At 48.8% G+C, this 13,081-nt stretch overlaps 1 protein-coding gene across 5 annotated transcripts in view; it reads right to left on the bottom strand.

The window, feature by feature from the left end:
• Nucleotides 1-13,081, bottom strand: part of LOC109906801 (histone deacetylase 4-like) — a 78,725-nt gene that overhangs the window by 37,782 nt on the left and 27,862 nt on the right. For 4 of the 5 annotated variants that reach the window (XR_004203476.1, XR_004203475.1, XM_031792846.1 and 1 more), the window contains exons 4-5: nt 3,466-3,755; nt 559-709 (exon numbers count right to left, since the gene is read on the bottom strand). Coding sequence is in view for 3 of the 5 variants with exons in the window: in XM_031792846.1 (XP_031648706.1) it covers nt 559-709; nt 3,466-3,755 (441 nt within the window). In the remaining 2 variants the exon portion in view is untranslated. Of the gene's footprint in view, nt 1-558; nt 710-3,465; nt 3,756-6,304; nt 6,535-13,081 lie in introns of those variants that run through there. The other variant, XM_031792848.1, reaches the window with a different exon arrangement.

Below are 13,081 nucleotides of genomic sequence, written 5' to 3'. Positions count from 1 at the left end.
GACAGAGAGAAGAGAACCCTCAGCTCTAGACTAATGAGGGTTGTATCAGACCAAACTCCTCCAGGGCAGCTGCCGTTGTCTTCCATCCTGTCTGGTGACCCTGTGTGTGTGTTTAGCCCATCCATACCACTAGATAATTAATGAGCCAGTGGCCTTGTGGTGTTGAGGCCAGCCCTCTACCTGTAGCCTGCTGCCTGTCTCTCTCAACACCTCTCCACTGACAGAGAGCAGGCAGCGCGGCAGCAACACACAAGCACATCCACTCTAGAATAGAGGGATGACCAGAATGGAGGTTGGTTGGGTGTGAGAGATATACACTGCCCTCTGTAACTACTGCAACAGTGAAGCTTTGTTTCTTCTTTTGGCTCTATACTTCAAAAGTTTGGATTTGAAATCAGCCAATGACAATAGAGCTTAAAGTGCAGACAGTCCGGTTTCATTTGAGGATATTTTCGTCCACATCAGGTGAACCGTTAAGAAATTACAGCACCTTTTGTACATAGTGGCCCCATTTTAGTTCTACTAGTAATATGATAATGTATTGTTCCAGCTGCTTACTCTCCTGTCCTCTCTCCTTGTTCTTCAGCAGCAGTAGTTTCTGTTCTCTCTGGTGTTTCTCCAGTTCCTGCTCCAGACGGTGCTTCTCCATCTTCCTCTGGTGCTCCAACAGCTCCTGCTGATGTTTCAGGGCCAGGAGCTCCTGCTGGTGCTGCATGAGGGGAACACAACATTACTACAACATACTGGGCCAGGAGCTCCTGCTGGTGCTGCATGGAGGGGAACACAACGCTACTACAACGTTACTACAACATTCTGGGCCAGGAACCCCTGCTGGTGCTGCATGGAGGGGAACACAACGTTACTACAACGTTACTACAACATCCTGGGCCAGGAACCCCTGCTGGTGCTGCATGGAGGGAAACACAACGTTACTACAACATCCTGGGCTAGGGGCTCCTGCTGGTGCTGCATGGAGGGAAACACAACGTTACTACAACATCCTGGGCCAGGAACCCCTGCTGGTGCTGCATGGAGGGGAACACAACATTACTACAACATCCTGGGCCAGGAACCCCTGCTGGTGCTGCATGGAGGGGAACACAACGTTACTACAACGTTACTACAACATCCTGGGCCAGGAACCCCTGCTGGTGCTGCATGGAGGGAAACAACGTTACTACAACATCCTGGGCTACGGGCTCCTGCTGGTGCTGCATGGAGGGGAACACAACGTTACTACAACATCCTGGGCCAGGAACCCCTGCTGGTGCTGCATGGAGGGAAACACAACGTTACTACAACATCCTGGGCTAGGGGCTCCTGCTGGTGCTGCATGGAGGGAAACACAACGTTACTACAACATCCTGGGCCAGGAACCCCTGCTGGTGCTGCATGGAGGGGAACACAACATTACTACAACATCCTGGGCCAGGAACCCCTGCTGGTGCTGCATGGAGGGGAACACAACGTTACTACAACGTTACTACAACATCCTGGGCCAGGAACCCCTGCTGGTGCTGCATGGAGGGAAACAACGTTACTACAACATCCTGGGCTACGGGCTCCTGCTGGTGCTGCATGGAGGGGAACACAACGTTACTACAACATCCTGGGCCAGGAACCCCTGCTGGTGCTGCATGGAGGGAAACACAACGTTACTACAACATCCTGGGCTAGGGGCTCCTGCTGGTGCTGCATGGAGGGGAACACAATGTTAGGAGCCAATGCTGATTTGTCCCTCCCTCTCCTTGCCCTGCAGGTCTGGTCTCTCGCAGCTATCCCCCATTCCTGACACGTTCACCTTAGACCCAAGCGAACATGCTAGCTTGGTCACCTCACACTATCACAACACATCTATTCAGCCTCAGCCACAATCACTGTCGATACAAATGTTCCCAGCATGTTTACAGGAGCCAGACCACTCCAGTCAATACGTGAATAACCTTTCCTCTCTACGTACCATGGACCCTCTACATCACGACCAAACTGAACCATTAGATCCACACACACGACCCCATGCTCTCTCCTTAGTAGAGTGTCCAACTCCAATATTTGATTAATTTGATTGGCCGTATTTTGTGGGGGATGTTTGTTATTGCCTTGGATGGTTTAGTGTGTTAAATAAGCGCCTGCTAGCGAGGACATGCAGCCGTGTTCACCGTCAAGGGAAGGTGAATGGAACAAGAGTCCTGCTGATGGATACATTCATATGGGAGGTGAGGAGGTGCGTGACAGAAGAGCAGCAGGCAGGCACGGTATGGTTTTGGATAGGTCCCAAACTTTCCCCCTTTCAATATTCAAGGGCAGATGGAAGAGTGCTTTAAGTTTGGAATCCAGCCTTTGGTGCATTTAAGGGGAGACACCTTAACCTAAAGATTTCTATAGAGGTATACAGGGAAAACAACAAGATTCCATGTCTTCCTCTTTCCAATCCACCAGTGTCTGTCTCCTACTTTCTTTCCCACTCCTTGACCTGTCTTGGTGATTGGTGATAGGCAGAGGTGTGTGCGCTGCAGGTCTCGGTGTGTGTGCGCTGCAGGTCTCGGTGTGTGTGCGCTGCAGGTCTCGGTGTGTGTGCGCTGCAGGTCTCGGTGTGTGTGCGCTGCAGGTCTCGGTGTGTGTGCGCTGCAGGTCTCGGTGTGTGTGCGCTGCAGGTCTCGGTGTGTGTGCGCTGCAGGTCTCGGTGTGTGTGCGCTGCAGGTCTCGGTGTGTGTGCGCTGCAGGTCTCGGTGTGTGTGCGCTGCAGGTCTCGGTGTGTGTGCGCTGCAGGTCTCGGTGTGTGTGCGCTGCAGGTCTCGGTGTGTGTGCGCTGCAGGTCTCGGTGTGTGTGCGCTGCAGGTCTCGGTGTGTGTGCGCTGCAGGTCTCGGTGTGTGTGCGCTGCAGGTCTCGGTGTGTGTGCGCTGCAGGTCTCGGTGTGTGTGCGCTGCAGGTCTCGGTGTGTGTGCGCTGCAGGTCTCGGTGTGTGTGCGCTGCAGGTCTCGGTGTGTGTGCGCTGCAGGTCTCGGTGTGTGTGCGCTGCAGGTCTCGGTGTGTGCGCTGCAGGTCTCGGTGTGTGCGCTGCAGGTCTCGGTGTGTGTGTGTACAGGCTCTGAATGGGGCTGATTGAGCCTGGGCCTCCCTGCCTTGGCTTTGCGTCACTCTCTGCTACCTGAGTGGTCTTCCAGCCCCACCACAGGCCAAAGGAGCCCTTGTGCTGTTAGCACTGTACTGGGATCAGCCCTTCAATCTGCAGAATCTAGGTCACTTACAGGCCCAAACACTGACCCAAGAGCAGGGCAAATATAATAGGGCTGAAAGGCTTCTGCTCCACGGAGAGAGATCTAGTTTAGACATGTATGAGAGGGAAATTACTGTCTTTCTTGACATGCTTCTGGAGCGGAGTCCCTCCCTCACTCTCCCACTCACCCTCCCTCCCTCCCTCTCCCACTCACCCACTCACCCTCCCTCTCCCTCTCCCTCCCCACCTTAACATGTTCTTGTAGCTGGGCTTCATGCTGGCGGTTGAGCTGCTCATGTTGCCTCTGGAACTCAGCGATGAGGTGCTGTCTCTGAATCTGTTGTTTCTGTTTCAGGGACAGGAGCTCCTGCTGCAGCTGCTGCTCTCTGGCCTGGGCTGCAGACGCCTGGGCTGCAGACGCCTGGGCTGCAGAAGGAGACATGGACAGCTGCTGCTGGTGATGGTGCTGGTCAACGCGTAGGTCCATGGGGATGGCAGCCGGGGGCAGACGCAGGGGCAGGGCAGAGTTAATGTCCACTAGAGAGAGGAACAGAGAGACAGAATGGTAGTCCATGCATATTGAATAATGAAAAAAGACTAAACGATGTGACCAAGTAGATAATAAAATAAAACAGCCATCACATTCTGTACACACGCACACACACGCACGCACGCACGCACGCACGCACGCACGCACGCACGCACACGCACGCACGCACGCACGCACGCACGCACGCACGCACGCACGCACACACACACACACACACACACAGCATCCTTATCAGCACAGAGAGCCCCTTCACAGTACTGTCCATCTGGTCCTGATAAGTCAAACATGAAGTGTAGCACTCCTCTCACAAAGACTGCATTGACCTGTGGCGCTGTGGTGGAGACTTCGGCCCTGGCCAACCACCCCCAGAACGCACTACTACAGGAAGGCCTCCAATCGCACGGCTTCCTCCCCATTAAATCTGAATAAATAGTCGCGATTGGACGATTATTTATCTACAAGTTTTCCCAACAGCGTGCCAGACAGCCAGATATGTTTGCTTGAAACTCTGTCTTAATCGTGTTAGGCTAACACCCACACTAGGTGCAGCACACACAGTCACACACAAACACAGTCACACACAAACACAGTCACACACACACAGGCCTAAAGACTCATACACACAACACACACTAAAGGCAGACAGAGTCTCTGGGTTTATCAGATGAATGAGTACGGTTACACGCACACAATAACAGTGAATAGTCAGATCACGTCGACATGCTTTTCAAGAAGAACCATTTCCATAATAATCCTGTTTATATGGACACATCTGAAATCAGGCTACCTGATGGGACTTGGCTCTACGCAGAAAAATCACCAATCAAAACAAACGTTTTTCCACAGCGATCATGTTCCTTTTGGGAAGCATTTGAGTTGGGACATATACAGTTGGTATGTGAAACCTATTTTGAAGATGCTGTAAGTCTTCCCCTAACTCACTAACCTTGTGCTGCTGGTACTAGGTGGGTCATACGCATATCAAATACACCGCTCAAACTCCAATTAGGGGGTTAACGTGTCCTAGCAATTTGAAAGATCGCTCAGAAAACCAGATGCTTTTTAAAATTTGTTTATTATACCCCCTTTTCGTGGTATCCAATTGTTTGTAGTTATTATCTTGTCTCAACGCTACAAATCCCATACGGACTCGGGAGAGACGAAGGTCGAATGCCATGCGTCCTCCGAAACACGACCCAACCAAGCCGCACTGCTTCCGAAAACCAGGTGTTTTAATCGCCGTGTGCTTACTTCAATTTTGACCTTACGCCCATTAAGATAAGCAGAATACGGCATTTACATGACTCATCCCATACTCAGCCTTCTAATCAGTTTAATATTCAATTAGAAGTGTTCATGTAAACGTACTTAGTGATGCTGCACAAACCAATATGTATATTTTCTCTCTCTACCCCAATTCTTTGCCCTCCTCCCCAAGGACCCCTCCCACACACAGTCAAGCACAGCATTCCAAGACCAACGACTGGCGCTTCTGTCCCGTGCAGAGAGAGACACACACAAACACACTCACTCGATACAAACACACACAACCATAATGTCCTAGCTCTGAAACACATGCTGCCACAGACTGGTACTGCCTGTGATCACCTCATTGACTATACCACTCCGTGTACACAACACTAACCAACAAGCAGAGAAAGCAGACAGAAAGGGAACGTAACAGAGAAGAAGAATTGTTTAAAAGAGAGAGACAGAGTGAGAGAGACAGAGTGAGAGAGAGACAGAGTGAGAGTGAGAGAGAGACAGAGAGAGACAGAGTGAGAGAGACAGAGTGAGAGAGAGAGTGAGAGAGACAGAGTGAGAGAGAGAGAGAGAGACAGAGTGAGAGACAGAGTGAGAGAGAGAGAGACAGAGAGAGAGAGAGAGAGAGAGAGACAGAGTGAGAGAGAGAGAGAGAGAGAGAGAGAGTGAGAGAGAGACAGAGTGAGAGAGAGAGAGACAGAGAGAGAGACAGAGAGAGAGTGAGAGAGACAGAGAGAGAGAGACAGAGTGAGAGAGAGTGAGAGTGAGAGAGAGACAGAGTGAGAGAGAGACAGAGAGACAGAGAGACAGAGACAGAGAGAGAGAGACAAAGACACAGAGAGAGAGACAGAGAGAGACAGAGAGACAGAGAGAGAGAGACAAAGACACAGAGAGAGAGAGAGAGAGAGAGAGAGAGAGAGAGACAGAGAGACAGAGACAGAGAGAGACAGAGACAGACAGAGAGAGACAGAGAGAGACAGAGAGAGAGACAGAGACAGAGAGACAGAGAGACAGAGAGACAGAGACAGAGAGAGACAGAGACAGACAGAGAGAGACAGAGAGAGACAGAGAGAGAGACAGAGACAGAGAGACAGAGAGAGACAGACACAGAGAGAGAGAGAGAGAGAGAGAGAGAGAGACAGAGAGACAGAGACAGAGAGAGACAGACAGAGAGAGACAGAGAGAGACAGAGAGAGACAGAGAGACAGAGAGACAGAGAGAGGAACTACGTTCAGAGAAGCAATGTGTAATAGAACATATATAACTGACATACCCATCAGCGCTGTTGTGATCATGGCGATAAACGCTCTCCTCTCTTCTCTTTCCCCCCTCCTATCGTTTCCTCCTCTACAGCTCGTCTCTGCCGTGTGTAAGGATCTATTTCGCTTTAGTGGTGCTGCTCTTTATATTTCTGTCAGTCTCTGTCCTCCTCTCATTTCCTCAGTTTTCTGCTTTCTCAACACTCCTGCTCCCTTGCTAGCTACCTCTCTCTGTGTCCCTCCCCTCTCCCACTTCCCTCTTTTTACCAGTCTCTGTGTCCCTCCCCTCTCCCTCTTTTTACCAGTCTCTGTGCCCTCCTCCCTCTCTCTGTGCTGGTGACATCACAGGGCAGTCGTAGGCCTGCTGTCTGTTTATTCTGCTGCTCCTCCATTTCCTGGAACCGACTGCAGATACACAAGAGATAGATAGCAGAGTGGACGGAGGAAAAAAACTATTCTCTGTGTCTTCCTCTGTTGACACTGCATCCCCCCTCTTCCCTCTGAGTACAGAGAACTAGTTCCCTCTAGAAATACACCCACAGTGTTGGACATTGCTCTGGCGTCACACACACACACACACACAGCTCTCTATTCTTCAGATCACGGTTCTGTGAAATATACGTCTATAGCCTCAAGTGAACTTAATTAAGGCTATAAGGGCTCTTTATGGTTGCTAGGAGACTCCCCGTCAACACACACCCCCTTTGTGTTATTTGCTCTGACGTTGGCGTTGCTAGCGGGCGGAAGCGTAAGAGTAACTTCACAGTTGTGTTCTACATCACAGACATTGATTTATGGGACAGTGGAAGGACATGGGGGAAGGCCTACAGTAGAAGGGTTCAGTCTAGCCGGGCAACAGGTAGGCCGCACACAACTATAAGCATGCAGGCTGCTATAGGCACCACTCTCCAGTTGTTTTAAACCACGGTGCACAAGCTCGGATTCCATTTCAGCAACAACCTGACTATGTGACGTCTGTCACACTTGTTTGCTTATACGGGAGCCACTTATTTACTTATTTATAAACGTTGATATCTGCCCATCTCCCCCGGCTCGCGGTGACGTCAACGCTTGCATCAAGTTCACGGAGATAACCATGCCTGTATCCCACTTTCCTCTCACCAAAACAAGGGCCAACGTGCACTCTGGTGCAGACACACCTGGCTTACAGTAAAGAAAGCCCTCCAAAAGTAGTTCTTACACAATAACCTACCTGCACCAAAACACGGCTGGCAGGAAGAGTTTTTTCCTCCATCTAAATGGCTTTGAAAGCCTCTCAACAGTGTCTTGTGTAAAATCCTACCGTCTTACCCAGGAATTTTATTTACAAGAGGAATTATTTCTGATGTAAATACATTTTGGTAACACCCCTTATCAGCTACTGGTTTATAATGGATGATATTAAATAATTTATAGTTCATTCTATCAATGCATTATATAACCTGAAATAAACATTCAGAACAGCTCAGGGCTCCTTGTGTAATACAGCACGTGCAACAGTACCTCAAATGAAGAGAGAAAACCCTGAGAAATAGATGGAGAGATGTGGAGGGAGGTGGCTGAGACATTTCACTGTTTTCCCCCTGTTCTCTCATCCTATTTTCAGCTTCCCACCATGTGAGTCATAGATTATTCAGTAGTGACTTGGCTTATTCATTACACCAAACAGACTCCCTCCAACACTCCATATTAACAACCACTACTACTCTCTCTCTTCTTTCTCTCTCTGTCCCCCTCTCTGTCAGCCTCTTCCGCCCACTCTCTCCGTCTCTCTCTCCACACACATCTCTATCACACTTTTCTATCTATCTATCCTTCTCTTCTCTCCTCAGATAAACAATGTGTTTACCACCCCTGGGGGGCCTCCCTGCCCCCTCCCTCTGCCAGCTCCCATTACAGAACACAGATAGAAATAGATCTACCAGACAGTACAGCTGCTCGCTCTGAAGCGCAGCTCTGATTTAAAGCCTGTTGTCTGAGGATGTCCCTCAGTCTGATTGCAAAGGCTCTACACTCCACTCATTAAGTCTAATAGATGTCGAGCTCAACCCAGGCCGAGCCCTGCCTATCGCCGGTCAGAATGGGCCGGGGAGATATTATTTACCACGTTTAGAGATGTGGTGAGAAGTGTCACAAGGCCTGGCGGGAGGCGAAACAAGGAGAGGGAGAGACGGCATGACAGACACCGGTTGCTGCGATGGGAAACTGAGTGGTCTGTATGGGGACTGGAAGGTCAAAGGTTGGATGGGTCTGCTTTCACCTTTCAGGTGCTTCAAGATCAATGATTATGAAGGAAACCAGAGATTTTGCAAAACAGTGACAATAAGTGCAGGTTCATGTACACCAGGCTTTCATATTAATACCTAGAGGGACAGAGGACGAGAGCCAACACGCCCAAGCCAACACCCCACAGGAAACCACGCGGAACTCTATCAGAGATCAGTCACTCAAATGGCCGGTCTGTCTGTCAGTCAGTGTCTTGCAGCCGCCCTCTGGCAGCTCATCTTACAGACAGAGGAGTTCCTCAACACGCCTGTTCCTCTAGTGACAGAGAGACAGGGAGAGAGGTGGGGTGTCTGTGTTCCTCTAGTGACAGAGAGACAGGGAGAGAGGTGGGGTGTCTGTGTTCCTCTAGTGACAGAGAGACAGGGAGAGAGGTGGGGTGTCTGTGTTCCTCTAGTGACAGAGAGACAGGGAGAGAGGTGGGGTGTCTGTGTTCCTCTAGTGACAGAGAGAGGGAGAGAGGTGGGGTGTGTGTGTTCCTCTAGTGACAGAGAGACAGGGAGAGAGGTGGGGTGTCTGTGTTCCTCTAGTGACAGAGAGACAGGGAGAGAGGTGGGGTGTCTGTGTTCCTCTAGTGACAGAGAGACAGGGAGAGAGGTGGGATGTGTGTGCAGCGAGCCCGACTCATCCCAACATGCTCCGGCCTGTCCCGGGCCTCCGGCTGACGTCAGCGTTCCAGTCTGCAGCACGGCAGCCGGGAGAGGGACGGGGGAGATGTGGGACGTGAGGAACAGAAGGGTGAGACGTGAGGATATGAGGGTGCCCATACATACGTGCACAAGTACATCTCTCGCTACTTAACCCAGACTAATCTATGGACGAGGGAGCACGTCACGGTCATACAGGAGACGCTCTGTCCTCCATGTCTGTGGGAGAAGACAGGTTCAAGCAGAGGTTGATCTCCAAAAGGGCTCATCCTCACCAGTGTAACAGAAATCTGTGTCTTGGCTGGGGGAGCAGTGTTTCCCCGAGCTCTATTCAGGCTAAAGCAACGATAGTGGAGACCCTGTATCAGGGGAAGTTGGGACCCCCGTTCTGAGTTGGGTCATCAGGTATTAACATGGTTCAGTATCAAACTCAACAGAGATGAAAACCAACACCAGACAGGCAAAACAGCTCGACCACTCTGGTCAAATCTCATTTCCTTTCTCAAATGACAAATAAGCCGTTTAAGCGAGAGATGTTTTCTTTACCATGCATCACGACTCGAGAGCTCGATGTGTATCAACCACATGGATTTACATCTGAGCGAGGAGAGGACCGGGGGGGGTTGGGGGGCAGACGTGTGTTATGGGAGACGTTTTCCACACACCAAAGCATTATCCTGGGGTGGCATCAGATGACGACTGGGTCACACTGGGTATTACACACAGACAAAGGTCTGGAACTGGACACCAGCGGCTGGATGTGTCAAGCATCTCACAGTAGGAACTGATCTAGGATCAGTTTAGCCTTTTACATAATATTGAATGGACAGATGGGGGGATCTGAGCCAAGATTACCACTCCTACCCTGGATCTAATGCATCCGATTATAGAAGCTGTATCAACAGCCTTGGAGAGACTGACATCATCCACATATAGCGTGCTTCAATGAGTGGGCTAAACAATGCTAACCAGGGACATGACTGTGGTTAAAATGAGGCAGTTGCACCATTCAAGCTAGTCACACCACCGGGTGTACACTCTTACTGCCTTGTTATTCTGGAACACAAAGAAATACAAGTAGAAAAGTGCCCATAGAGCATAGGAGAGGAGGTCCATTGAGTCAGAGTATTGAATGGGGTTCTCCGTATCGGTCTGTGGGCGGCAGTACAAGACGTACACGGTTTCCATGACAACAGTCCCCAGAAATCTTCTATGATGTCAGTAAGGGATATTTCAATATTTAATGGTGTCACTGCAGCTGAATAAAGAACAACACATGGTGTGGAGAGCGAGAGCGAGAGCGAGAGAGAGAGAGAGACGATTAATGTTTATTGTTTATTTCACTTTATATATTCACTTTATATATTACCTACCCACATGTTTCCCATGCCAATAAAGCCCCTTGAATTGAATTGAGAGACAGAGAGAGAGAGAGACAGACAGAGAGAGACAGACAGAGACAGGGAGAGAGAGACAGAGAGAGAGACGGACAGAGACAGGGAGAGAGAGAGATGGAGACAGGGAGAGAGAGACAGAGAGAGAGACAGACAGAGACAGGGAGAGAGAGACAGAGAGAGAGACGGACAGAGACAGGGAGAGAGAGAGATGGAGACAGGGAGAGAGAGACAGAGAAAGAGACAGACAGAGACAGGGAGAGAGAGAGATGGAGACAGGGAGAGAGAGACAGAGAGAGAGAGACAGAAAGAGACAGGGAGAGAGAGATGGAGACAGGGAGAGAGAGACAGAGAGAGAGACAGACAGAGACAGGGAGAGAGAGATGGAGACAGGGAGAGAGAGACAGAGAGAGAGACAGACAGAGACAGGGAGAGAGAGATGGAGACAGGGAGAGAGAGATGGTTCCGTACAACAGGGTGAAGGAGTGGTAGATGGCTTATTTATGTGTTAAATACCAAGACTGCCAAAATAAAGGAAACACTTGAGTAAACGATATAAAGTATATTGAATATTCCTGAGTTAATTAAGCAATTAACATACGCTGGGTCATGTATAAAAAGGCCCAGTTGCCCGTTATTTTGGCTACCATGGATAGAAGAAGAGATCTCAGTGATTTTGAAGTGAAGACTTATGGGAGATTCTGGAGCGGGACGTGACGGTTTTCCACCAACAGAACAACAAATTATGGAATTTCTTGTGGAAGAACGGTGTCGCATCCCTCAGATTTTCAGCCACTTGTAGATTCTATGCCAAGGCGCACTGAAGCTGTTCTAGCACAACGTCCTATTAAAAAGGTAGGAAGCAACAAAAGTGTGGTTAGAGTGTTGGACTAGTAACCGGAAGGTTGCAAGTTCAAATCCCTGAGCTGACAAGGTACAAATCTGTCGTTCTGCCCCTGAACAGGCAGTTAACCCACTGTTCCTAGGCCGTCATTGAAAATAAGAATTTGTTCTTAACTGACTTGCCTGGTTAAATAAAGCTTAGTTGTAGTCACGATCTGGTTACCTATAACTACAAACATAGTTATGTTTTAGCGTTTTTACATATTTAGTCACTTATTTCCAGATATCTTCAGAACTACCCACAAAGGTGATACCTATCTAGTTCCAGCTGGCTATCGTTAGCTACTAGCCATGCTAGCATGGTATTACATTCCAAACCAAGTGTTGGCAAGCTACTATGTACATCCATGAAGAAGAAACTATATACATCCTCGTCTCCTGTGCGTTTGGTAGTCGAGCGAGTGTCGTAGTTTTCCGTCATTTGTAGCTAGTGCAGTAATACACACGTAGTGCAGTAATACCCACAAGGACGGGGTTACGACTCATTTGTGGCCCAAAAATGAGAAGCAACCTCTTAAGTTGGACCAGTGTGTCTGGTTGACGTGAACGGATTGGAGTATGGGAACTGTGCATACCTCTACTGTATCCAGTGCTCATTTCTCCCCGGAGGACTCCGATGGCAGGATTCGATTTGAGACTGACTGAAACCAGGTGCTGTGCCGAGTGTGAATGTGAAGCCTGCAACATCTATTTCCTACCGACCTACTGGTAGTACATTGCAAGTGTGTACAGTATCCATCAAAAGTTTGGACTCATTCAAGTGTTTTTCTTAATTTCTACTATTTTCTACATTGCAGAATAATAGTGAAGACCTGGAACTATGAAATAACACATATGGAATCATGTAGTAACCATAAACGTATTAAACAAATCAAAATATATTTTATATTTGAGATTCTTCAAAGTAGCCACCCTTTGCCTTGATGACAGCTTTGCACACTTTTGGCATTCTCTCAACCAGCTTCATGCACCTGGAATGCATTTCAATGAACAGGTGTGCCTTGTTAAAAGTACATTTGTGGAACTTAATGCATTTAAGCCAATCAGTTGTGTTGTGACAAGGTAGGGGTGGTATACAGAGGATAGCCCTAATTGGTAAAAGACCAAGTCCATATTATGGCAAGAACAGTTCAAATAAACAAAGAGAAACAACAGTCCATCATTACTTTAAGACATGAAGGTCAGTCAATCTGGAAAATCTCAAGAACTTTGAAAGTTTCTTCAAGCGCTGATGAAGTAACTGGCTCTCATGAGGACCACCACAGGAAAGGAAGACCCAGAGTTAACTCTGCTGCAGAGGATAAGTTCAGAGTTAACTGCCTCAGAAATTGCAGCCCAAATAAATTCTTCACAGAGTTCATGTAACAGACACATCTCAACATCAACTGTTCAGAGGAGACTGCATGAATCAGGCCTTCATGGTCGATTTGCTGATTTACTTTAATGGAGCTGTAAGCTAGGTGATTATAGCAACTGTCTGACTTACCCAGTGCTAATGTAACATTAGCAAGCTAGTAGTGCTAACGTTAGCAGGCTAGTTGGCTAGCAACCTTGCAAGCTAGTA

This window comes from Oncorhynchus kisutch, linkage group LG16 (genome assembly GCF_002021735.2).
Source record: "Oncorhynchus kisutch isolate 150728-3 linkage group LG16, Okis_V2, whole genome shotgun sequence".
NCBI lineage: Eukaryota > Metazoa > Chordata > Actinopteri > Salmoniformes > Salmonidae > Oncorhynchus > Oncorhynchus kisutch.
Note: the sequence above shows the minus strand (reverse complement) of the source record. Positions and strands in the feature narration are given on the sequence as shown.